Source organism: Platalea leucorodia, assembly GCF_965183815.1.
Source record: "Platalea leucorodia genome assembly, chromosome: 20".
NCBI lineage: Eukaryota > Metazoa > Chordata > Aves > Pelecaniformes > Threskiornithidae > Platalea > Platalea leucorodia.
In genome coordinates, this window is record NC_138842.1 from 7,777,225 (window position 1) to 7,801,340 (window position 24,116).

At 60.9% G+C, this 24,116-nt stretch overlaps 1 protein-coding gene across 1 annotated transcript in view; it reads right to left on the reverse strand.

The window, feature by feature from the left end:
* Positions 1-24,116, reverse strand: part of DSCAML1 (DS cell adhesion molecule like 1) — a gene marked incomplete at both ends in the record, with an annotated part of 109,092 nt that overhangs the window by 79,605 nt on the left and 5,371 nt on the right. The window contains 2 exons of the mRNA XM_082330568.1: positions 17,470-17,616; positions 20,733-21,050. Coding sequence (XP_082186694.1) covers positions 17,470-17,616; positions 20,733-21,050 — 465 coding nt within the window. The remainder of the gene's footprint in view (positions 1-17,469; positions 17,617-20,732; positions 21,051-24,116) is intronic.

Here is a 24,116-nt window from a genome sequence, read left to right on the forward strand (position 1 = left end):
GCAAGGATTAAGATTCATTTCAAATGAAGTTTTCATTATTTTCTGCTCTCCTTCTTTATTCCCAAACTCATTTGCATTACAAAAAAATTAAACAAAAGCTGCTTTTTGAATCTCCACTCATTACTCCCATTACATTTGTTAACATCATTATCTTCAGCTGAAGATGGCAACTATTATCAAATGTTGCAGAGCTTTTGTAGACCTCTTGCTATATTACTCTGGAAAATTGCTTTAATGCTTATGCTTTTAGTGGTTTTAAAAAACCAGCTATAGCATTAGAAGCCATAAAGAAGATAAAAAAGCGCATCATGCGATAATATGTGCGGTTTTCCCCTTTCCACTGAAATATAAATACATGGCGGCAGCGCAGGGTGCCAACCTTTTTCCTCCGCGACGGCAATCCACCGCGGATCCTCTGATCTGACCCTTAGGGTCACCAGTCTCTCTCCTCGGCAGCTCCTCCCGTCCCTAAAACGCTTTTCTTCAGGAAAAAGTATTGCAATAAAAGCCGGCATTACAAAGAGCACCTTCCAAACGGGACGCAGTTCGGTTTTCCCAGATTGCAGCAAAACAGATTTCATCTGAAACGGGAGAGACACGGCTAACGGCTGGAGCCGTAGCTGCCGAATCCCTGCCTTTGGGGGGGAAGCAAAGCACCGAGCGACAGAGCCGCTCGGGGAACGGCGCGGTCGCAACCGGCTCTCGCAGAGGGAGGCGGTGAGGAGGGGTTGGCTACCGGCTTCAGAAGCCACGCGCCGGGCGCTGCCGCCGCGCCGGAGGGCGTTGGAGCGGCTCGGCGGTGCTCTGCGAGGGAAGATGCTTTCAGTGTCAGTATTCAGACGGGGGGATCAGTGCCGGAACACAAGAGGTTTTGCCCGATTTTAAACACAGATTACAGAATTGAAATTCTCGTTATAATTAAATGCAGAGCCCCGTAACTCAGAGCTCTAGCTACAGCCTCGGGGGCGCATCCAGCCCTCCGAACGCGAAATGGTGGGTTTCTGCGGGCCCTGTTTAAAGCCAAAGAAATCAGATAGCAAAAGCCTGTTCCCGCAGCGAGCCCCAAGGCAGCGCCCGCGCATCGCAAGGCACGGGCCCATCCCGGCTGCACCCGCCCTCGTCCCCCCGGCACGGCACCTGGGGACAGAGGGCACGGGCCCCCCGAGCGCGCCGGTGGCAGGAGCGCAGGGCACGAGCCCCCTCCCTGCTCTCCACCCGGGGCTACTTCAGCATCTCTCGGGGCGCCTCCGAACGCGCGCAGGCACAGCGGCCGGTACCACCGGTCTCGCGACCCGGTAGAGCGCTCGCAGCGTGAAGGAAGGGGCAAGAGCTTGCGGAAGGGGCGGCAGGCTTCCGGGAAGAGAGGACGGCATTGCATCCCAGTCCCCAGCAGCACTGGCTCTCCCGACGGCTCCGCGGAGCGACCCAAAAGCCCCGTTATCTTTGCGGGCACATCTCTCCTCCCTGCTAACGGTTCCGTGGGTCTAATTACCGAGGACACGTCTGCTGGTCCCAATGCCTCTCGCTTTCAACTGGAAACCAACACCGATAACCTTCAGAGTGCCGATAGCTGAGCGGAGATGTTATCTGGAGGGATGTTTTAAAAAAGAAAAGAAGGGGGGAAAGAGCGAGCCAGATACAAGCACGGGGAAGCCAGAGACGCAAGATTTGGCGGGGCAAAAGGGAAGAGGGGTGGGGGCTTCCAAGTAAATTCCGTGTCTCCAGGCTCACCACAAACCCAAAGGCTTCCAGGCGCAATTGCTCGGGAGCAGAAGGGGCCGAGACCCACAGGGCAGAGGCGAAGAGCAGGGAGGGGCAAGAGCGAGAAGGCGGGAGGGACGGACCCCCTGCAAAACGTGGAAGCTGCTCGCACGCCACAGCGCAAGCCAAGAGGCTCGAAGCACTTGCCTAAGCAGGCACAGGCAGCCACGCAGAGACCACGTACAAGAGACAGAGGACAATAAAAGCCAGGGCCGGGACTGCGCTGCCACTTGCGGGGGCTCTGCCGCTCGCCCCGGGCCTCTTCAGCCCCAAGAGGCACAACCGCGCAGCTCGGCAGCCAGGACCGAGCCCCGGCCCCGCTCCACCAGCGGCGGGAACTGATTGACGGCGGCTGCAAGAGAGGTCAGAACTCGATAGGCTTTCATCGATCAGTTAATTAAACTGAAGCAAAACAAACATAATGAACGTAAAAATTTACCACCTCTGCCACGGGTTCGGGTGCATCTGGAGTGGAGACAGCTCCAGCGCAACCCGCTCGTCTTCGCTCCTAACAACGCAGCGCGGGCTGGGCTTGGGCGGGAGACCCAGCCACCTCTCGAGCGGGCAGGGCTGCGAGCTGCAGTCCCACCTGCAGCACAAATAACAGCGGTAGTAATAGCAAATTGCCCAGTCTGGGGCGGCACAGAGGTGCTAAACTGTGCCAGAAAGAAGTTAAAAGCGCGGCTCCCCCCAGACGCGGGCCCAGGCACGCTCTAGGGCGGCGCGCGAAGCGTGACACCGAAGGGACCTGCTTTAACCACGCGCAACCCCAAAAATCATACGAGCCTACGGTACAAGTTCACGCTTGGTCACACAGCCCACAAGACCCACGCAGAGAGATTTAAATTATCGCTTTGTTTTCCATCAGGCTTTTGGTGTTGATTTAAGCTGCCCAAACAAATAATTACGGTCTTATCTCCATCACGCAGCAGCATTAGCCGCAATTCATCATTTTTAGCTTCTTTGTTTCATACATTGTGTATATATGTATAAATAAAGAAGAGTCTCAGCCATTCACATTTCGCAGGACACTGGCGTCGCAAGATGCTCTTGCCAATACGGGGAAACAGGCATTTGGTTAAATCTGGCCCCAACTAGAACAAAAATAAAATCTCCAAAGAAGTCTTCCCTGCAGGGAAGAGAAACGCATGTCTGTTTTTAACAGTTTCTAGAAATGAGACCACCAGATCCGCAGCGCTCGAGGTACAGAAGCGATGCTCAGCGAGAGAGCACAGGGATGCGGAAAGGGCTGCCCCGAGCGCACGCCGAAACACACCTAAAGCAAGGTGGAGAAGCCGGCCCGGAGACAGCTGAGCCCCTGGGAGCTCCTGCGCAGGGCCGGGGCGAGGAGGAGCCGGGCAGCACCGCGACGGGCAGCAGCACCGCGCTCCGGCGCCTGGCCGGGCACTGGGACCGACCTCCCGCTAACGGCGGGCTGCAGTCCCCGCAGCAGAGCTGCTGCGGCACAGGGAAGGCTCCGTGTCAGCACCAGGACCGCAAATTACAGCGTTCAGGCCTCTTCCGTGAGCTCCTTACCTACACACCCTTCCTACAGCCGCTCTCTTTGACACGATCCCTCTGTCAAGGGAAAAAAAACAACCCAAGAAAAGCCACCAGGGGAGTCGCAGGCTTAAACACCCACCCGACACCGAGCGCGGAGCAGCCCCGCGGGACCCGCTCTCGCCGGGAGCCTTCCTGGCAATGAGAAAAAGCGCCGTTACCCAGCAAGGTGGATGCCAAGGCCCACCTCCCGGGAAGGCAAGCGTCAACGGCTCCTCCTAAACCCCCCTGCTTCTCCCGCCACGTGCACGGGAACAGCGCTCGGAGGAGCTGCCGAAGGCTCCCGCGCCTGCGCTCTTTAAGCGGCTCCCTTTGCGCACGAAGATCTGATTCCGCCCTGCACTTGGAGACCCAAAACAAAGAGGCAAACCCAGCTCTGGGCCGCACACTGGGGCTCTTTCCCCTCCCCAGCCTTCGGGCAGATCTCCCACCGAGCGCCCAGCAGACGTCACGCAGCTGCAAAGCGGAGCCAGTGCCCTCGGCATCCAGAGCACCGGAGGAGCCAAGCGGCTGCTCCAGCCTCTGCCGGATGGCAGGGAGGAATCCTGACACAGGCATTATAAAACCTCACCCGCCATCGATCTTATCTGGAGAGCCGGGACAGAGCTAACTATAACTCATACGCAATCACTAGATAAGACACGACAGGTTATGCCCGAGCTCTGCCAAGAAGGATCACGGAGACGATTATGAAGTTAATTCTTGACACCATCACGCGCGTGTCGTACATATATTGGATGCAATAGCCATAGCTCTTTTTTAAACAACGGGATGTGCCAGGACGTCTGATCGATTATACAATAGCCGAGCTCGGGGAGCAGCACGAAGTACGTGGAAGCAGGCCAAGAGGCGGCGTGACTTCACCTGGAGCAGCCAGCAATGATCTCCCTGGAAGGAGCCGCGTGTCTTGCGCCCCGACCGGCAGCGGCGGGGGGAGCGCCAGGCTGGGCACCCGCCACCCTGGCCATCCCCGGCCCTCGCTCGGGGGCGCGGGGACGGCGAGCGCGGCGTGGCAGGGACCGTGCCCGGCTGCCTCGGGGGTGACAGGAGCTCCCGGGGCGCTGCAAACGCACGTGCAGCCCCAGAGCGGATCCCCGGACCCGGCAGCCGTGGCTCAGGCTGCGCCGCGTGCCGGACCGGCACCGCTGGCACCAGCAGCGGCCGGGCTCTGCCCTCTTCCAGCTCCCCCAGCCCTAAGTCCAGCTTCTTGTGAACACTCACATCTTTGCGCAGCTTTTGTACCGGGATACGTACAAGCGTGGAAAACAAGATGTAGGAACGTTATCGCTTCTACGTGCCCAGGAAGCATTTACGAAACCGCAGCATTAAACAACCCGCTACAGTTACAGGCGCCCGTTGAGCGTGGGGCACCATTAAGCTCATCGTGCACCGCTGCAAACAAAGCGCAAGAGATGCAAGTCAAATGGACGTTAAACGGCATACCACAAGCGATCTCCAGCGGCGCCACCGCTTTCGTTGCCTGCAGCACACTGTTCCTCCAAGATGCAAATGAGACCTGGTTTGCAGCAAGAAGCAACTACAAGTAATCAGTCAGGGCCTGAAGCAGGCTCTGGCGAAGGCAGAGCGGTAACTAGCACGAAGCTTCTCCTTTCAGCTGCCATCAAAATGCCCCAGCGATGAGGAAACAAAGACCCGTGCTTCCCCTCAACCAACACACGGAAAGCCTCGGTGCTGCCAGCCCCGGTCGGGCCAGTTCAATTGGCCAGCTTGCCCAGGACCCGACGGCTCGACTGCTGCGTGAGGGGTGGATGCCAGACCCTGCCTTCAAGCAGAACGAGAGGATTTGACCGTTCTTCCAGGCAGCCGAGCCTGCTCAACCGTGCCGGTGTGCTCGGGGAGCCCGTGGCCACCTGGGGAAGGCAGCGCCTGGTGGCAGCTGCGCAGCCCTTCCCCTGCACGGGTATTTGCTTGCCCGGACCCGAGATGGCATTTACAGCCCTGCCCCAACGCCGAGCACCGGGCTGGCTTGGGCAAGAGAAACATCTCCTCGGCGAGCCCAAGCCGCACGCCGAGCTGCGCGCTGCCCGTAACGGGGAGCCCGCACCGGGGGTGCCGGGCAGGGAGGGGAGAGTGGGCGCAGGGAGAGGCTGGGGAGCGGCGACAGCGCCCGAGCAGGCAGGGAACGAGCTGGCTGTGAGACGCAAACAACAGGTACAGCTCGGCCACGCGATCTCTCATTTCCAAGCTGCTTTCGGTGGAAAGACCCAGAACAGGCAACGGAGGTTCTGGAAAGGAATATTAAACGCTGCAGAAATAAAAGGTATTGCTCAAGAGAAAACATAACAAGGCTGAAACCCAGCATGGTGCAGCCTTCAGATGAAATGGAGATGAGCTGCGAATGAATTGCTCCCGCTTAAGGGAATTTCTGGCTTTTTAAGGAGGGAGGGCACACCCGTCCTTCCCGGCCTCACCGCACAGCCGGGGCCGGCGAGCGCCCGGGCAGGGCGGGACGCGGGCCGGGGCCGCTCTCCAGTGCCGGAGCTCTCTGTCTGACCGTGCCACGGACTACAGCGCCCGCACCAACCCTGCCATCACCGCCGTCACCGGGAGAGCCCCGCTCGGCACCCATCGCCACCCTGGGGACGGTCCCCACGCACGGCTGCGGACCCCCGCGGCAGACACGGGTTTCGGCAGCAGCAAGCCCCAGGGGCAGCCCGTGCTCGGTGCCGAGGGCGGCAGGCAGGGAGCCCGGGCCGGGCCGAAGCCGGAGGACGGGAGCCCGGGCAGGGGCTGGAGCCCCCGGAGCGCAGCCGGCCAGAGGGGCCCCCCGCCTCTCCCCCCCGCCGCGCACGGGGTCCTGCCGTAACCAGCCTTCTGGCACGTCCCATGTCTTGGTATCGCGTGCTTATACGGGACTCTCAGTTTCCAGTTAAAAATAACACCAGTTTCTAGCCCTCGAAGGTGCAGAAAAACGCGACCTCTAAAAATTCAGAAACTGAAAGGCAAAGCAAATGAGTCCCAAATTTGTCTACGCTATAAACGTCAATTTCTTTTTGAAAGCAATGAATGTTTTTGATGAATGTTTTCTTGAATGCCTGCTTTTGGCAGTGCTGCCATCTGTGAAAAATCTCTGCCACGCTTGCTATTAAGATTTCATTTCCAAGAGGAGTCCGTAGCTGCTTTAATAAATGGTTAAACGATTGTCAGGAGTCCAAAGGGCCAGCAGCTTGTTTACCACAAGTGGCTTCTGTCACCAAGCAAAGCACCTTTGACTGATAAGCTTACAGCCCGCCAGACCGCGCGCGGCTTCCTCCGCAGCCCTCTAACAAGCAACGTTTTCAGAAGCACTTTAGCTATGTCGGGCACTTAGGAGCCTAATCCCTATCGACTCTGAATGAGATTTATATTCCTGAATGGCTAGCTCGCTCGTGAGAGAGGTCCCTGGGTCATTTAGAGCCTTTCAGAGATCTCACCCACCGTCCCCGACTCATTTATTAGCCTTTTAATACCATTCATCAACAAAAAGCGCAAGCTCTCGCCCTAGCAAGCCCCCAGCCAAGCGCCTAGCGCCGGCTCTCCGCTCTGCGGCAGCAGCCTCGGCACCCGGGGCTACCGAAAGCCTTCCGAAGGGGCCGAGGACGCGTCCAACGGCCCCCGCCCGGGCTGTGCCCGCCAGCCTGGCGCCGGCGCGGAGCCCCCGCGGGCAGGCCCGGGGCGGCAGAAAGCAGCCCGCCGCTCCTGCGGGCTGCAGGCGGCCGGGTGCGCGGCCCACGGTGCCACGCGCGCCCGTGCCACGGCGCGAACGGCAAAGGCTAGCGACCCGAGGAGCGCGGTAGCACCACGGCTTCGCGGCTTATGAAATGGAGTCCTGAAATGGCTGGGGTATTTGTAGATCTTGTGCGTGACTAAATCAAGAGGAACAATAAGATCTTTTTCCAGATTCGGCAAACATCAGTATAATAAAAAAAATTAATTATATGCTTGAACACACGCACCAGAGCAATGCCCTGTATTTTCTCCTAATTGTTCTCCAAGCCTTACAGAGCCACATTTAAATAAAAATGAAGCAGTTATTTAAACCGCAATTAAAGATGGAGCCATTTATTTTTAAACCAGAACCATCGTCAGCGGAGCAGGAGAGGAGGAAGGGGAGCCGCGCAGGGTCCACACCCAGCGCCGGGCGGACGCCCCAGTCCACCGGAGCCGCGGGGCCAGGCGCTCGGCGAAGGCAGGCCTTCCAGCGGCGGCGCTGCGCCCAGCGGCACGGCACCCAGCGGGTGCAGAGTGCGCGGTGCCACGAGCCCCCCCGCAGGGGCGCAGGCTGCGCTGCTCTCCGTGCCCGATCCCGGCCGCTGCTCCTCGCTGGCGCAGACCGCGACGGCGGCAGCCCCCGAGCCCTCTGTCCGGCACTCGCCCCGACCCGGCGACCCCAGTGCCGCGGCGCAGTTACAAGAAGGAAGAGGATTTTGGTCGTAAGCCCGTGCAAAAGCTTAGCCCTTGCTCCGCCAGCTGAGATCAGCTCCTCCCCAGCAAACGTGCAGCGCCAGGGCCGGGCGCTGCGGATGCGCTTCAGGGAGGCATCTGCACCACTGGGCTCGTTTTCTTCTACCCGGGCGCCCGCCACCACAACCCCGGGGTCTCCAGCCAAACCCCAGCCCTGCCGGCCCCGGGAACTCGGCCCTCCCTGCCCCAGCGAGGCGACCCTCAGACAGCGTCCCACGCCAGGAGCGGGGAGCATCCTCTACAGAAAAAGGCTGCCGCTGCGCTGCCGGGAGGGGGCCGGGGAGGGAGGAAGAGAAGCAACCACAACAAAAACCCACCCTCTCTTTTCATAAGACAGCAGAATTTATCAGCCTGCAGCCCTTCACATCTGTCTCCTCATACAAAATGAAAGAGGCTTTGAAAAACAGAGGAGATGAAATAAAGCCGTCTGTGTTAGGAAGCTGGCATCTCTGCCACTGTCACTGTCACCATGGCAGGAATAATGACCGCGATTGTTTCTGCATCTGCGTATGTGCGCGGGTGCACGGGGAGGCGGGGGAGGAAGACGCACACCCGCACCACCACCACCGCCACGGCCGCCCTCCCCGCGGGCAAGCGCCCCGAGCCCGCTCCCGTCCGCTCGGGACGAGCTGGCCACGCACGTGCGAGCCTCCCCGGCGGACACGTCAGCGGCGACGGCACGAAGCGGCGATGACTTCAGCTCTGCTCCACGCAGCGCTGGTTCCTCTCCCTCCGCAGCCCAGCGCGAGGCCCCAGGGGCAGGTGGCTCAAGCTCATGAAAACATGCGGTTTGAAAGGAAGTTTTGACCTGTACGGTTTTCACATCACTTGGCTTTGCTGTAGCAATTACTGCCGTGCTGCCCTGGTAGGCGCAGCTCCCCGGGGAGACCTTGGGGTAGCAGGAGCGGAGCCAGCACTGTCTTCGCTCCATTAGATGACAATTAAAAAGGAGGTATAAAACCAAGAAGATTCGGGCAGGGTGGAGAACCTGAACGTGCCAGCAAACAGCTGGCGAAGCGAACCGCCTCCCTCCAAACCCATTTCTCGGAGCGGGCTTGGGCATTTTCAAAGGGATTTTGGTGCTTTCCTAGCCCGTCCCGCCGCAGCACCCGAGCCCCGGCCGGGCTGCGGCCCCCGCGCCCGGCGTGCACGCCGTCCTGCCCGGCAGGCGGAGCGGCGATCGCAGCCTTAGCCTGAGCCGCTCCGGTGCCTTACAGAAACTCACAGCCCGGAGGATTTCAGCTCTCCTTCAGCAGGAAGGTCTTTCAACTCGTAAGGCAGAGACCCCGTGTCGCCACGGGAGGTTAACCAGCCCCTGGCCGCACCTCCGGGGCCCTCCCGCCCAGGTCGCTCCCCTCCCCTGCGTGCCACCGGCGGGGTGCTCCAGCGGACTCTCCTCTTGTTCCTAACTTCTTTGCGATTTCCAGCAAAACGGCAATTTGCAATTCAGAGCCTAACTGGGACAATCTGCCCCAGCACCCAGAGTCACCCTGCAACTCAGGAGAGTCCACGCAAGGCGTCCCGCTGGCTGCCACCAGCAGACTGCTCCTCCCTGCGTCTCCTCCTCCTCTCTGCACTCCAGGGACTTCTATCACACGCATCATCTCAACCCTCACACCAGAGTCGCTGCTGAAGGTTTGTGCCCAGCGGGTATCGTGGCTGTTGTCTCCAAAAAGGCACCCTGCCTCTGCTCCAAACCCTCAGCCGTCCATCCCACCCTCTACAGGCCATTTCTCCCTTCCCCACGGCACAACTGCTCCTCAGGGGGGCCAAAGATTTACGCTCACAGGTACACAGAGAGATGGCAGCTCCAAGAGCGGCTGCTCCCCTGTATTTCGTGCCTTGGAGCTTGTCACGCCGCATTTGGCTTGCGCTCTGTCATCCCGCAGGGCTCGGAGCGGGGGCAAGGACATCACGTGGGACTGGGACGCCGAGTGCTAGGTCAACAGCACCCTTCCTTCTCCCAAACCCCCGCATCCTTTCTTCTCTACCCTGCGGAGAAAGCAGCCAAAGGCTTCCTTGCTCTGATGCCAGCCGAGGCACTCCTCCTCTCCTGCAGAAGCTGCAACGGCACAGCAAACAGCTTTCGTTCAGGACGGCCCGAGCTCAGGCAGTCTCGGGCAGTTCTTCATTCGAGGTCTGCCGCACGGGCGACAGCGCTGGGAGCCGAGCCTGCTCTGCAGCATCAGGCCTCTCGCACCCGGGTGGAAGCCCACAGCTCCCCAGCCTTTGCTCGCCAGCGCCTGGTTGCGCAGGGCTCCCAGGACGCGAGGGCCTGATCCATCCAAAGGGCTGCCCGTGAGCATCTCCCCGGCCGCGCAAGCCACCGGGAAGCGCCCGCCAGCGCTCCGGCGCGCGGCCCAGGGCAGCCGGAGCCCGGCTAGCCCCCGCCTGGCCCGCGCCGCTTCCCGGGCGCTGCTCCACCGGGGCCGCCGCAGCGACCGGCGCCCGCGCCTCGCTCTTCCCGGGCACTCGATTTACTTGTTGTAGTCCCTTCTTTTGGCGCGCGTGCGCGTGCGTGCGCGAGATTGTCTCCAACGTGACTCTGCATTATCAGGGCTATAATGAGTCCTTGTTAAAGTGGATTTGATGGAATAATTATATTCCAAAAAAACCTGCAGGAAAGCTCTCTCCCCTCTTAAAGGGCAGGACCATCAAACGTTCTCGCCACATTATTTGCAGTCACACCTTCTGCTGCATCTGCTCCTTTTAAAAATCTCTAACTCCAATCTGATCTGAATATATAAATCTGAATTATCACAGCAAAAGGAGATGTGCTCACACCTTTTTTTATCTGTTGCCATGGCGATTAGATAAAATTCACGCCAAGTCTCTGGGGAAGGATGAAATGATTTCAGACAGAATCTCACCCCACTTGGTGAGAATAACGCCTGGAGCTACTTCCCTCTGTAACAGGTCTGGGCGCATGTCGCAGCCAGAGAGGGTGGCAAGGGGCGGGGGAGAAGCCAGGACACCTTCAGAGATCGCCGGATCGACGGGGGAAAGGTTTCGCAGCACCCCTAGATAGGGCAGGGTAGGACAACGCTCGTTTAAATCACATCAGGCTGCTCCACGCTGCGAGTCAACCTGTCCCAGGCAGCAGCTACAAAATGCAATTGAAAAGGCCAACGCTTCGCCAGCCCAGGGGTCACAGCTTTCCTCTCGGAGCCGTCTGTGCGGATCGCTCCGTGCGCGCCAGGAGGGAGCGGGGCAGGAGACGGCAGCAGCCCGGGCTCCCTCCTCTCCCGGGGCTCCCGAGCGGCGGGCCGCAGCCACCAGCCCCGCGCTCCGCGACGCCCGGGACGGGGCAGCAGGGCGGCCTCCTGCCCGACACGCTCGGACCCGCAGGCTGCCTGCTCCCAGGCACCGCGCTTTACACCAGCCGGGGTTATTCCGCATTCAGGCCAAACCAAATAAAAACGCTAACGGCCGGCAACGATGCTCGGTAACTTATCTCCTGTCCCCAAACCATCTCAACGAAGACAAACACATCAACAAGGACCGCCTTTCGCTTCGCCGCGTTTGTTCCGTCCCGGCTTCCAGCTTTTCTCCAGTAACAGGAGATGGATGTCCCCCAGAACAAGCCTATTGATACAAGGACAATGCTGAATTATCCAGGTCCTGGCTCTTCTGCCCCTCGGATCGTCCCTCCGGGCACGCAGCACCCCGGCCGCGCTCCCGCGGCCCGGCGGGGAGGGAACGCCGCGCCCACGAATCCTCGCCGGGCGTTGAACCGCCGGCAGCCTCGCGCGGCGTCCCTAGCCTCGCCGCGCCTTGAGACGGACGGCGGTGGAATTTGCATACGGTTACACTTGTAACGTTTTAGAGACAAATGGGACGGGCGGCGGACGCTGCAAGGCACAGCAGAGGAGAGCGTACACCTTCGGGGCGAACGGCCACGCTTAACCACAAGAAAGCTGCTGCAGTTTTGTTTCCCACCTCACCAAACAGTTGCTGAGATGAGTTTAAGGAGCCCGTAAAGAGCCTTGGGCACCGGGGAGGATGGGACAGAAAGGGCTACTCGGGTCAAATTAAGCTCATCTCTGAACCACGGCAAACAGATTACCTTAGATGTTTTTGAAACTCCTAAAAGCCTACTGTTCAATCAAGAACATCCACAAAAACCTATCGAAAACTTCACAGAGCTCAGGTTTTTTTCAGTTCCATCCTTCTGGCAAGCTTTACGTTTTGCTTTCCAGAGAAAGGACTTTATGGATATCCAATAACTAGCAAAGCGCATCCAAGTATCTGCAGCCCTGAAAGGATATGTATTAGGGTTGCTGAGAAAAGCAGCACCCTTAGAAACGTCTGTACCTCGAGAAGCGCCGTACTTAGATTTTTTCCCAACACAGTCTATCAAGTACATGACACCGAAGCATCAAATAGCTCAGCTCCGGGCTTGCCAGTCCAGCATTGCTGACTGCCTCCAAATCCTTGCTCTTCTGCGCTGCCCTCGCCAGTCGCGGGCTCCCGGCAGGCTGGGCGAGACAGGACGACAAACGCCACCAGCTTTCCCCTGCGGCCGGCACGGTGCCGCCACACCCACGAGGACACCGCTTTTGTTCCGCGGGGACACCAGAGAGCCGCCCCCACAACGTTACGCCTGCGCACCCAAGCGACACCCATGTCCCAGCCCGCGACCCGCCGCGGCAAACCCCGCCGCGCCCTGGGGGTGCGCCAGCGCCAAAGGGCCGGAGCCCCGCGACGCCCTGCAGCCATCCCCGCCGTCCTTCCCACCCAGCACAGGGAGCAGGGCCCGGGCAGGTGACGGGTTTGTGCCGAGGCAGGCGAGCCTGGATACGCTCCCATCACCGAGCCAGCTGAGGAACGGCTTGGGTGCAAGCGTACAGGCACGCACGTGCTCACGGGGTCCCGAGAGCCAAGGAACGCTCAAACGAACATATTTCCGCAACGGAGAAGGGGCTGACAACTGCCCCCAAACCCACTCTTTCCAGTTTCTCAGGTTAGCTGCCCACATCACCGCTTGGTTTTGGAAACCGCGGCTGGACGCGCACTCCAGGAGCGCCCACGTATGTCGGATCCACGCTGGCACGACTGCCGCGTGCCCCCTTCCGCAGGACCCGCGGCTGCTGACATCGCGTTACAGCCGTGCCAGGGATGAGCCAGTGCCACGCATCCCCATTTCCGTGCCACAGCCGCCGCGGCACGGCGACCACGGCAGCTCCAGTCACCCATGCAACACAGTTCCTCCAAGACAAATCCAAACCACGCACGTGCCTGCGAGACTCTCCACGTTACCCAGCCTGGTGACAGCGCTTTAAAAATAAAAGTAAAAAGCTGTTTATCGCGTCGAGTTCTTAAACCGGTTTGTAGCAGGAGCTTCTCCCTCTTTCCCTATGGAAAAGGGAGAGAGGCCTGTAAAACATTCTGCTCCGCTGCAGCCTCTCCCCCCAAATACCTGTCAAGATTCATCAATAGCGACGGAGTCTGAAATCACAGCCTGGGTGCGAAGCGCCATCTCGTACGCAGCCCCCCGTTCTGTAAGCACCGCGCCTTTACTCGGGGTAAGCGCGAGCCTACGTTAACGCCGCGGTCCTGCGAGCGCTGCTGCGTGTTTGCGACGAGGCTGGGAACGAAAGGCGAGATTGATTTTGATGTGAGCGCCAGCAAAGCAAATGGGTTTTTGAAAACCCTGTAATTTCTCCGCAACCCTTGACTTCGCTAAACACACATTTTTAGACTACAGCACGGTTAGGTGGGCATTAAACAAAAATGAGCTGCACTAATGATGATTTATGTGCGGGATAACCTTCCACGAAGAACGTGTCTTTGATTTCAGGGTAAGTTACGCTGTTGCCAAGTTAACCAAATAATGCAGCTCCCCACCAAAACCCCCACTGCAGCAGGGCAACGCGGGCACGGAGCCCTTCCCCGCCATCGCGTCAAGATCGCTTCCATCGCGGAGCCAGCCGGTGCTCCGGAGGAGTCACGCTCACCAGGAACTCAGACGGAGACAAGGGGAGCCCTCCCGGGCCGGTGAGAGCAGTGGCCACGGGCCCCGCGCGCCCCAGGCTCGCCGTGCCCCCAGCAGCAGGACACCCCGGGACCCCCAGCGGGACGGAGGGCTTCGCCCGGGCACCTCCACGGCAAAGCAGACGGCTCTCCGGCGGGGCTCGCTGCCGGCAAGCGCCGCCAACGCCAGCCCGGCCCCGCAGAGGTCCTTCGCCCACCAGCAAACCACTGTCAAGAGAGCAGCAAGGCTCGTCTGAAAAGGCACGGCGGAAAGGCCCAGCAGCGGAGGCTGGGAGCCCTGCGATCCCGATGAAGCATGAGAAGAACCCGAGAAAGCTCCCAAAAGGGCCACCCAGCCCATGCAGGGAGCCGGGGGCCTGAGCTCGCGGGAACAGCAGCCCCAGGGGAAACGCGTGCTCCCCCTGCTTCCGAGCTACAAAATACTTCGGTTTGGTTGGGGGAGAAAGCAGGGGTGCCACGGACAGCAAACATTTACTGTGAAAATAGCCACTTCCAAAGAGTTTTCTGCCACAGAGAGGCGTGGATGGTGATTTTCCCTGCTCCTGCGCAGTAGGAGTGTTTATCCCCTGCTGCACCGAGACTTGCTGGGAAGACGCGCAGCCTGCCGCGGAAAGCGCTGGAGGAAAGCTTCGGGGAGAGCAGCGGGTTTGGCCCGCCGCAGTCGGGAAAGGACACCGCGGTACACGGCCAGCTGCCAACGCGGCCCGGGCGCGCTTCCGAAAGAGCGGCGGCACTTCGGCGCACCTTTTCTGGTCGCAGGCTGGCCGGAGGGGAGCGGCGCAGCGCCTGCACAACTGCTCGATCTTACAATCCCGAAGGCGCGTCCGCGACTGCAGGGAGCGATTAGGCCTCAGCGCCGCGGTTCAGCTTTTCTCAGCCTGCACGCCGATCGCTCCGAACAGCAGGGACCCCCCTCCTCCTCTCCTCGATCAGAATTAGGACAGAAGCAGAGGTTCAGCAGAGGTCACGAAAAGACCGTGTTTTCGGTAACGGCAAAGCCAGTTTTAGCTCTAACACAGGAGCGATAATAAAATAAGCTTCAGGCAGATACTATATTTGTAATCCGACGGCAAAACATGTTTGCTTGTGTTGACTCTGCACTGTAACACAATTTATATGTTCTGTCTTTAGGGTAATTATTGCTTTAGAATGTTAAAATCGTTCCACTCTAATTAAATCATCATATTAAAAAATCCACTGCCACAGCAAACTCGAGAACAAGTCTGGTTAAGATCACGCCAGTGCACGGAGGCTCGGCTGACAAACTTGCTGCCGAGCAAACCAGCCACGCTCTGCGAGCAAGGAGCACGGGCACTGCTCTGCTCCGTCCTGCGGAGCCCCGAGCGGCGCGAGCAGCCGTCGCCTTTCCAGAAAGCGCTGCCAGAGCCGGCGCAGCACCGCCGGCCCCCGAGGAGCGAACGCCGCGGGCTCTCGCGCTGGTGGACCTCGCCGTGCCCCGCTCATCGGACGGCACAAGCCTCTGGCAGGGCAGAGCACCACCACCCCTCGCTGCCCCCGGAGACGGTGCCACGAACTCCTCGGTCCCGTCCGCGGCGCAGAAATCCACCTTGCGTTTCCCGGAGCGGAGCAGAGAAGGGCTGGCGAGGCTGTGGTGCCAGCGCAGCCTACCAAAGGGCGCCGTGCCTTTTCCAAACGCCAGCTGGCCTCCAGCTAAGCCTCCCCAAACACGCTTTTCGACAGCCCTCTTGGACCACCCGGAGGCTTCTCACCTACTCAAACGAGACGGCCCCTTCCGCAGTGCTCCAAAACACCCTGAGGTGCCAGAGGCTCCTTCCGCAGGCTCGTACTCAGGAGGCCATTTGCTAAGCAAGAATCTCCCTTTCTGGGCCAAAGGCTGCTGCGGACGTGGGCTGGCTGCCGATCACCGCAAGCCCGTCGCTCTGAACACCCGGCCGGGGAAGACGGCGCTCCTGAGGCAGAGTTTCACCTCCCATTTCATTCGAGACCGTCAGAAAGAGGTCGGTGCTGGGGAGGAGAGGCTCTGCAGGCTCGGTCCCGACTGCGGGAAGGCAGCTGGCTCCCGGCCCCGGCGCTGCAAACCGCGAGGGGCTCTGCGCCAGCAAGGGCGCAGCCTCTGCCGGGAGGGGTGCCCGTGCTCCCCGGTCAACGTTCAGCCCGGCTCCCCTGCCACGCAGGGGGCTGCACGCAGCCCCTGCCGAGGCATCGCAGCCCTGGGGGCCGTCGCTCACCGGCACGAGCCTCGGAGCACCGCTCCGAGCGCGTGGGCTGTGCTGAGTCAGCAGATTAGCTGCACTCGGGAGGCACGGGCCACTGGCGAGAGCCACCACAGCGCTCGGGAGAACTGGTCACCCCCCTCCAGGTGAAGCACTTTGCTCCTTAAGCGCCTTAAGGAAGAAGCATCCCTGCAAGAGGGATTAGAGCGAATCGCCTCTCCTGCTTGGTCAGGGGCTGCCCCAGCAGGCTCGCGCCCCGCTCCCGGTGGCATGTGCCCTCCTGCATCTGCTCCCCACGGCCCGGCCAGCGTAGCAATGCCGAGCCCTGGAGGAGCATCGGGACTTGCTGACCTGTGAGCAAATATCAAGCACAGATCATTCACTTTGGGCAAAATCCTTTAATTCTCTCTGGATCCCCCTGGGGAAAGCAGTATTGATTGCTTTACTACTAGCTTACACATGCTGTGCAGGGCGGCCAGCGCTGCCATCAATACCGGCTCTGAGGAGGGAGCCAAAGGTCACCCCGGTACACGGGGCCGGCCCCGCGCTGCGCCCAGCACCTGCCCGCAGCCCCCGCGCTGCTTCGAAGCCTGCCAGAAGCCCGGAGGAGCGCAGGAGCCAGAGCCCGCGGCACGGCACGGCTCCGCCAGCAGTTTGTCCGGTTCCTCCCCTCCCACCGAGCTGCGCAGAGGTGCCCGGCAGGCCGTGTCCCATCAGCGCTCCGGCCACCGCGCCTCCCCGCTCCCCAGGGGACCGGCCGGGGACAGACCCTGGTTTCAGAGCCTCCCTGCTCCCACTGGAACCCAGGGTGCTCCGCACCTGCCAAAAAATCGCGGGGAGCTACCCAGGGGCAAAACACCCAGAGCTGGGAAGCCCCTCCCGCGAGGCCCCTCCCCACGGTCGCAGTCGGCGCGGAGCAGGACAGGTCCCGGGCTACGGGGCAGGCACACGGGACAGGGAGGCCGAGCAGCCTCCAGGTGCCAGCACGGGGAAGAGGCGCACGATGCCATTTTTACCGAGTTCCTTTCCCCGCGGCTGGAACAGTTGCGAAACCTCGCAAGAGAAGCTGGAATATTAACTTGCGCATCGCCCCGACAACACGACAACCAGCTCTGACTGCGGGACCCGGGACACGGACAGCACGGGCAGCCTCTTCTGGCGTCCAAGCCCCAGCTGCCAGGTACCCAAAGCGAGCTCGCAGGCGCGCGGGAGAAGCCGGGACGGGGCACGCGTGCCGTCACGCTCACACCAACCACCCGCGAGCCCAGGAACGCGCGGAGTACCAACCACAGCGCCGAGGAGGCCCTGAACACAACGCGGCCGCTCGCGCCACCGGCCTTTTCCAGCACGAAGCCGCAAGACGGTGATCGATAAAAGCCCTTGCTTGGGCAGCACAGGCACGGACGACAAGCCAAAAAAAGCCCTCCGCAACAGTGAGTTTCACCGGCGGCAAAGCAGGTCAGATTTTCCAAGAGAACAGCGGCTCCTCTCTTACCTGGGATGATAGAAACGGTGTCTTTCTCCCAGGACACAACACTAACGTATTCCTGCACTGAAGAGGGGATGAGGCACTTGAAAACAGCCACGTTTCCACGCATCGACCTTTGGTCCTCCACCCGAACGGTGTACGGTTCCCTGAAAACTGTGGAGAAAAGCAGATGGTTGGTACCATGACAGCGCTGGAAGAAAACGCTCTTCCTTTTGCTTTAATCCCACGTTTCCCAACCCACCCAGCAACAAACCGCTTCCACCCAAAACCCTCGGCCCACCTTCCTGGGGACGCTAGGTCAGCGGGGTCCACCCAGCCTCTTGGGAAAGACAAAAGATGTCACCGTGCCCAGTAACGCACGCAGACACCACGAACGCCCAAAGCTTAAGTATAAAACACAGCGAGAGCAGGTGCCTCCTTACCGCGAGAATAATTGTGCCCCGTAGGACGCAGGCACCTGGGCATCGCTATCGCACGGCAGACGTGCGTTCGCTTCGTCACTGAATGACGCCCCTTGGCCAGAACAAAAGCAGCTCGACAAACCTCCTAAAATAGAGCTCCTTCGCAGCCCCCAAAGGCAGGCGCTTTCCCCAAGTGGAAAGCACCCGCCGGCAACGCATCGCACGCCTCGCGCAACCGAGCGAGCAGCGAGAGGCTGACGGTATTTCCACCTCGATTTCCCAGGCTTTCGGGGCACCCTGCGCTGCTGCAAGAGGCCGGGACAGAACCAGGGGCACAGCGCAGGCTCCGCCCCGGGGCGCCGGTGACACGTCCCGGCAGGCTCCGCGCACCGGCTGCCTGGCAGAAGAGACCGGCAGCAGCCACAGAAGAGCTGCCGAGGGCTGTTCCGCCTTCGCCGCGCCTGCCCTCTGCCCGCGGCTCAGCCGCCCTCCTGGCGGGCAGAGCCCCCCTGCCCCAGGGGAAAGCAGGGCCGAGGGTGCGGAGCAGCCTGCAGCTCGCTCCCGTTAGTCACCCGGTGCCTCGGCAGGGAGGACGAGGGCTGGCAGCACGAGGACACGGGGAGAAGCCGACCACGGAAAGGGAGCCAAAGCAGATTAGCTAGCAAAAGCCTCCTTAATCACATGGAGCAGGAGGTTTATTCACGGGCTTTAAAGGCCAGCGGGGACCAGGAGGAGCATCCAGCCCGGCCTCCCGCACGCTCACCGCCACCGCGACCGCCCCAGCCCGGAGCGGACCTTGCGCACGGGCACCCGCGCTCGCCCCTGTGGCCGCCCCCACGCCGGGCACCGCCCCGGCTCCGAGCGGCCACTGGGAATCGTTCCAAGAGTACCGTACAGCCACAACTAGCACGCTTAAAACTTGCCACTGGCTAGAGAGATTTGCTCCGTGTGCTCGCCGACAGCTTTTTTCCCCACGCTTCCAGAGATTTTTCCCATTCTTTGTATTTTCAACCACGTTTTATTTATTTGCTTTCTTTATACGGCTTTAATTGGCTTTACTTGGGGCATTGCCATTACAAAGCACTGGAGAGCGACCGGGATGCAAGACGACCGGGAGGAAGCGGGAGCGGGGGAATGTTTCGCAGCCGTTTCCAAACGCCATAAAGCCGCAGCACTTCCCGCTGCCACGGCTGGAGCCGTCCCGGTGGCCCCCGGTGCCCTGCGCGCGGGCTCCCACTGCATACTCACCCCTCCCGTAAGGGGACAGGAGGGGGGCATTCAGCCAGTGTTGAGAGGGGGACGAAAGCCAGGGCTCAGCTCTGCTACTGACTTGCTGCGATCCCAAGGAAGTCCTCAGCACGTGGGAGAGGAGCCGAGCAAAGGCTGCCCGCCCCGCAGGAAGGCGAGGGCCAAGAGACGCGTTCTCCCCTGCGGCACACCCAGGGCACCAGCTCCCCGGACAGCCGGAGCAGCCATCCCTGCTGCACGAGCCCTGGGCACCCGCGCCTTTGCGATCGCCTGCTGCACAGCACGGAGCCAGCCGGGGTGCCACGGCCCTCGCAGCCACGCGGGACACGGCCACCTCACCCCGTGCCAAGGGGCCGCTCGCCCTGCTGCACCCCGGGCTGCTGGCGGGCACCAGCTGGCCACAGCCCTGGCCACTGCCCGCCTGCCCCACGGAAGCCCAGCCTGCGGTGCCCGGCACGAGGAGGGCAGCAGCTCCACGCTGCACACCCGCGTTTTCTACGCCCCATCTGCTGCCGTCCCGCCTCCACCGAGCTGTGGTTTATAGGTAACCCGATAGTGCTGGTAAATAATTCACCCTGCGGAAGGGGGTTAATACCCATTTACTCTGCAGTACAAGGTATTAAAATAAAAAACCCTGTAGTCGCTTCTGTCATGCTCCCTCTGCTAGCCCCACTTTTAATAGGTTACATAATGAAGCCATTCCTGGGCTATTAGCCCTCCTCAGCCTGGTCAATAATTTACTATAATGGCTTTTGGAATCAGCTCTTTGCCATATTCCTCCTTTTTTTTTGCTTAATAAGCCTTGGCGTGCTGGGGCTGGATGCTACAGTGGGAACAGACAGGCTTGAGGAGGGCATGGGGGTCTCCCCACCACGGACAGATGTGGTCCAGCTCCTCCTGCGGCCGTGAAAGGCCCCCATACCTGGCTGGGTGCGACAATACCGGAGCAAAGGGAGAGGACCTCTCCTGCCGCGAGGCTGCAGCCGCACCACGGCCTCCAGGAACTTGCTGGAGACCCCCAAGCTGCACGTCCCTTCCCTGCCGGTCCCTCCAGCCCTCTCCCAGCCGGTAACCAGCCCGAGTCAGAGCTGGCTCTTAGCGGGGGCAGGATGCCGTTTTGCAAACACGTACTGGCAGGCCTGCTTAGCCAGCACCCTGCCCTTCTCCCGTCCACGCAGCATCGATCGAGCCACTCGCAAGGGGCCAACGAAGCAGCCCTGGTTCCACGCTCCACTCCCGGGGCGGGCAGCGGCAGCGCTCGCCCAGCAGCGCCTTGCGACAGGGCTGCCGGAGCAGCCCAAGGCGCAGGCAGAGCGGCACGGCAGCCCCGGCGAGGCAGCAGGCGCTCGGTCCCGCTGCCCTGCGCAGGACGGCGATGGCACGCAGCTGGCAGCAGGACCGCCTGCTCCCGTCCCCGTTCAAAACACCCCGGCTCCGCGGGCGGGACGGCAGCGCTGCTGTCCCGACGCCGGCGCGCCGCCGGTCAGCAGCGTTACCGGCCCATGCCGGGGAGACAGAGGCGAGCGAGGCACGCTCGATGGGCCAACCGGCAGGCCGCGGAGAAGAACAGAGAAAAGGCGGCACCTCACCCAAACCCCAGCGCCCGCAGAGAGCTCTTACCTGCTTTAACACGGATATTTGGGCTCCTGATTTTGCCAGCCGAGTTCTCCGCGGTGCAGAAGTAGTCGTTGTCATGGATAAAGCTATTGAAGGCTGATGGCGAGAAGGGGTAGAGCTGCAAAGTCCCATTGGCATGGACGTGCCTGATGTGGGGCACATCGTAGATGTCGTCACCTGTGGCCAGGTACCACCGAAGGACGGCACTGGGTGACCCTGCTGCCGGGCAGGGGATCACCACCCCCACTGTGCTGGAGAAGGTGACCTGCTGGATAGAGTCGTTCACAAAGTAGAGGCTGGTTCCAACATCTTCAGCGTGCGCTGCGGAGAAAGCAGAGGCCACAACGGCGGGGGGTTACTGCAGAAATCGCCGATCCCCACCGGCACACGAGCACCCCCCGGCACAGCTGCCCCGGAGCCCAGCCCCTGGCCCCACGCGTGGCGGAGCGGGGCAGGGGAGCGGAGGAGCAGGGGTGCACGGGCTGGAAGCACAAAGGCCACCTTCACAGGCCAGCGCTCTTGCTGGAGCACGGATCGGGGATCACAGGCACCTAACCGGGACAACCGGGGCCACGCAAGCAGGGAAGGGTGCCCGGGGCGTCCCCCCCGAGGCTTCCCCGGGTGGCCGTACGCACGTAGGTGGCTCTGAGCGCGTGGTCCGACCGTGCCTCAGCACCCACGGGCCCGAGGACACCCGTGTGCAGCAACAACAAACCAAGCGCGACAAATCAACGCCGTTTCCCCTGCAAACGCCAGGGTCCCCCAGCCCGGCGCCGCAGCCAGCCAGCACCCCCGTGCCTCGTCAGCTCCCGGCACAGCCCCGGCCAGCCTGCAGCCGCCGGCACATCCAGCGCGAGCCTCCCCCGAGCAGGGCAGAGCTCCTTCATGCTACCCTACCACCGCCTCCAAAAGCTGCAGGAGCCCCTAGCAGAGGGGCAGGAGAACTGGGCTCAGCGCTGCTCCCCACTGCCAGCGGCAGAGGGAGGGGAAGCCTGGTCCCACCCTGCCCTAAGCCCGAGCTGCGGCCCAGCGCCGGGCGCTCCCGCGTCCCCCGAAGACGGAGACCCGCAGCGTTCGAGGGCACAGCCCGGGGCAGAGCTTGCAGCACCCAGATGCCCGGGAGCGGCTTTCCAGGGCACCGCGAGCGCTGCAGAAAAGCGCTTCCCTTCTTCAAAGGAGGGAAGGGACCTCTTCACCCAACTCCTCCAGTCTCTCCTTCCCACTCTCCAGGACCATGAGCTCCCCCTTCTCAACCAAAGCAAGCAAGATTGCCTATAAATAAGGATGAGGAGGCCCCCAGTCACTTAGATCCGTTTTCTTTTTTTAGTCGCACTCTTTCCAAGTGGGCGGAAGGACAGGGATATAGAAAGCGGCCCTCGGCGAGTGTATTAATAGCTCTGGCTGAGAACACCGCTCGTGGTGCTGCAGAGCCAATAAGCAGATCACTACGGCACCGCCGGTTCAAAACGAGTCACGGGGGACCCTCCGTGACCTCGATTCTTAACTTGGGGAGGAGGGGACGGGAGCAGGGGGGAGAAGGAAAGCCTCATCCGTACGGGTAGCCTTGCGGCCGCTCGCCCAAGGAAAGGCTGGCCGAGCGTCGCCGGCCACAGCCACCTGCATCTCCCCGTGAAGCTTCCTCCAGCACCCGGCGGCGGTGAGCGCGTCTCTCCTGGCTCGGTGCTGTGCCAGCGGCCCGATCCACGCCGTCCTCAACCGGGTCGAGATGGGAAATCCCAAAACACCTCTCCCCTCCCCAGAGCAGAGTCCTCCCCATCCTTCTCCCAGCTGGACGGACCACCTCGTGCCTCCTTCAGCACCCGTGCAATCAGAGGTGAGAGCGCCTGGTTCTTGCTCTCTGTGTACCCGCGCCGCATCGGCATCTAAAAGGAGGCGTTCCCTCCTTGGCCTGCGCAGGGCCCCGCCACCCCACGGCAGCCAGCGCTGCCCAGCAACCCCATCCGCGTAACGAAGAGCCGACTGGCAAGGTCCCGTGCTGCCACCGCGCACGAGACAACAGATTTATAGGTCAAGAAAGCCCCTCCGTATCTCCCCGCACACCAGCGCGTTCGGTTCCCTGCGTCCACGCAGAGGTAGAAGCGGACAAAGCCGTTTATTTTGTCCTCCCTCGCTGCCAAGCGCCAGAAGAGCGACGGGCCGGAGGAGCAAAGCGCTCCAGCCGAGCCCCCCGCGCAGCGGCGCCAGGCTTTGCAGAGCTACGGGGCCACCGCACGGCCCTGCAGATGTCATTTGGTGACATCTCCAGGCTGGTTTGTCGTCACGAATCAGCATTTCCCTTCATCAGAAGAGCGCGGTGCTTCTCCCAAACACACGAAAGAGAAGAAGGCACATTTGCAGGCAGAGGAAGGAAAACAAAGCACGTGCGAGCAGCAGTGTGCTATTTGCGGCAACGCCTGGCGCCCGAGCAAAGCAGAAGATGGCTGGAGCCGGGGCGCGCAAGGCGCGCAGCAGAAGCTGCCCTTCGCCCGTCCGCCGGCTTTGGACCGGGAATATCCCGCTGTGCTCAGCGCCCCGTCCTCCGCCCGGCTCCGCCGGGCTCCGTCCAGCATCTCCACCCCAGATCCCAGACCACGGCCGGAGAAGGCTCCTGCCGAAACAAAGATGGGAGAGGGGCCGCAGCCTGACGGGGGAATATCTTCTTCCCCGGCAGCGCCCAGGAAGGTTTAGAGAGGGACGGGTGAGGGGCTGGGGCGAAGAGTGGAAAAATACCTCATAAACAGAGAAATTCAGATTACCCGTAAAGCTTTTTCAGGTCAAAGGGGGAAGCGGATTTTTAATAGAAAATGGAAGTTATGGGATCGGCAGTGGTTATGTGACAGACGCCTAGAGTTAAACCCATATAATCTCCTTTACCATTTAGCATTGAGCACCATCCTAATTCCATGCTTCATAAAACCGTCTCCAAATCACTGAGAGAGATTAAAAATTTAGAAATAGCCCTGCAATATTTTTAAACCAGAAATCACCGCTCACATCTGGTCAGATGTGCTGACCCTAACCTAAATAGCGAGGGCATTCATTCACACGAACCTGAAAAGAGGCGGCTAGAGGGGCCGCAGCGCAACGGCTCCTGCCGGGGCAAAGGCAGCGCCGCGGGCACCGAGCCTGCGGACCAGCCCGCCGGTAGCTGGAAGCTACACAAAGCCCAGCACGTAGCCGGACACTGCCTAGCTTGCTCTGAAAGGCAGGTATTGTAAGTTATCAGACTGCAATCTTCTTAAATTGTAGTAAATTACAACCTAGAGGTATTGAAATATTAATATCTCTATCTGAGCTGGGAGAAGCAAGTCATTTTGCTATCACCGCTGAAGAATATTTACTAGTCTCGATCGCTGGACCTTCCAAACTCCAGTACCCTCGGCGGCA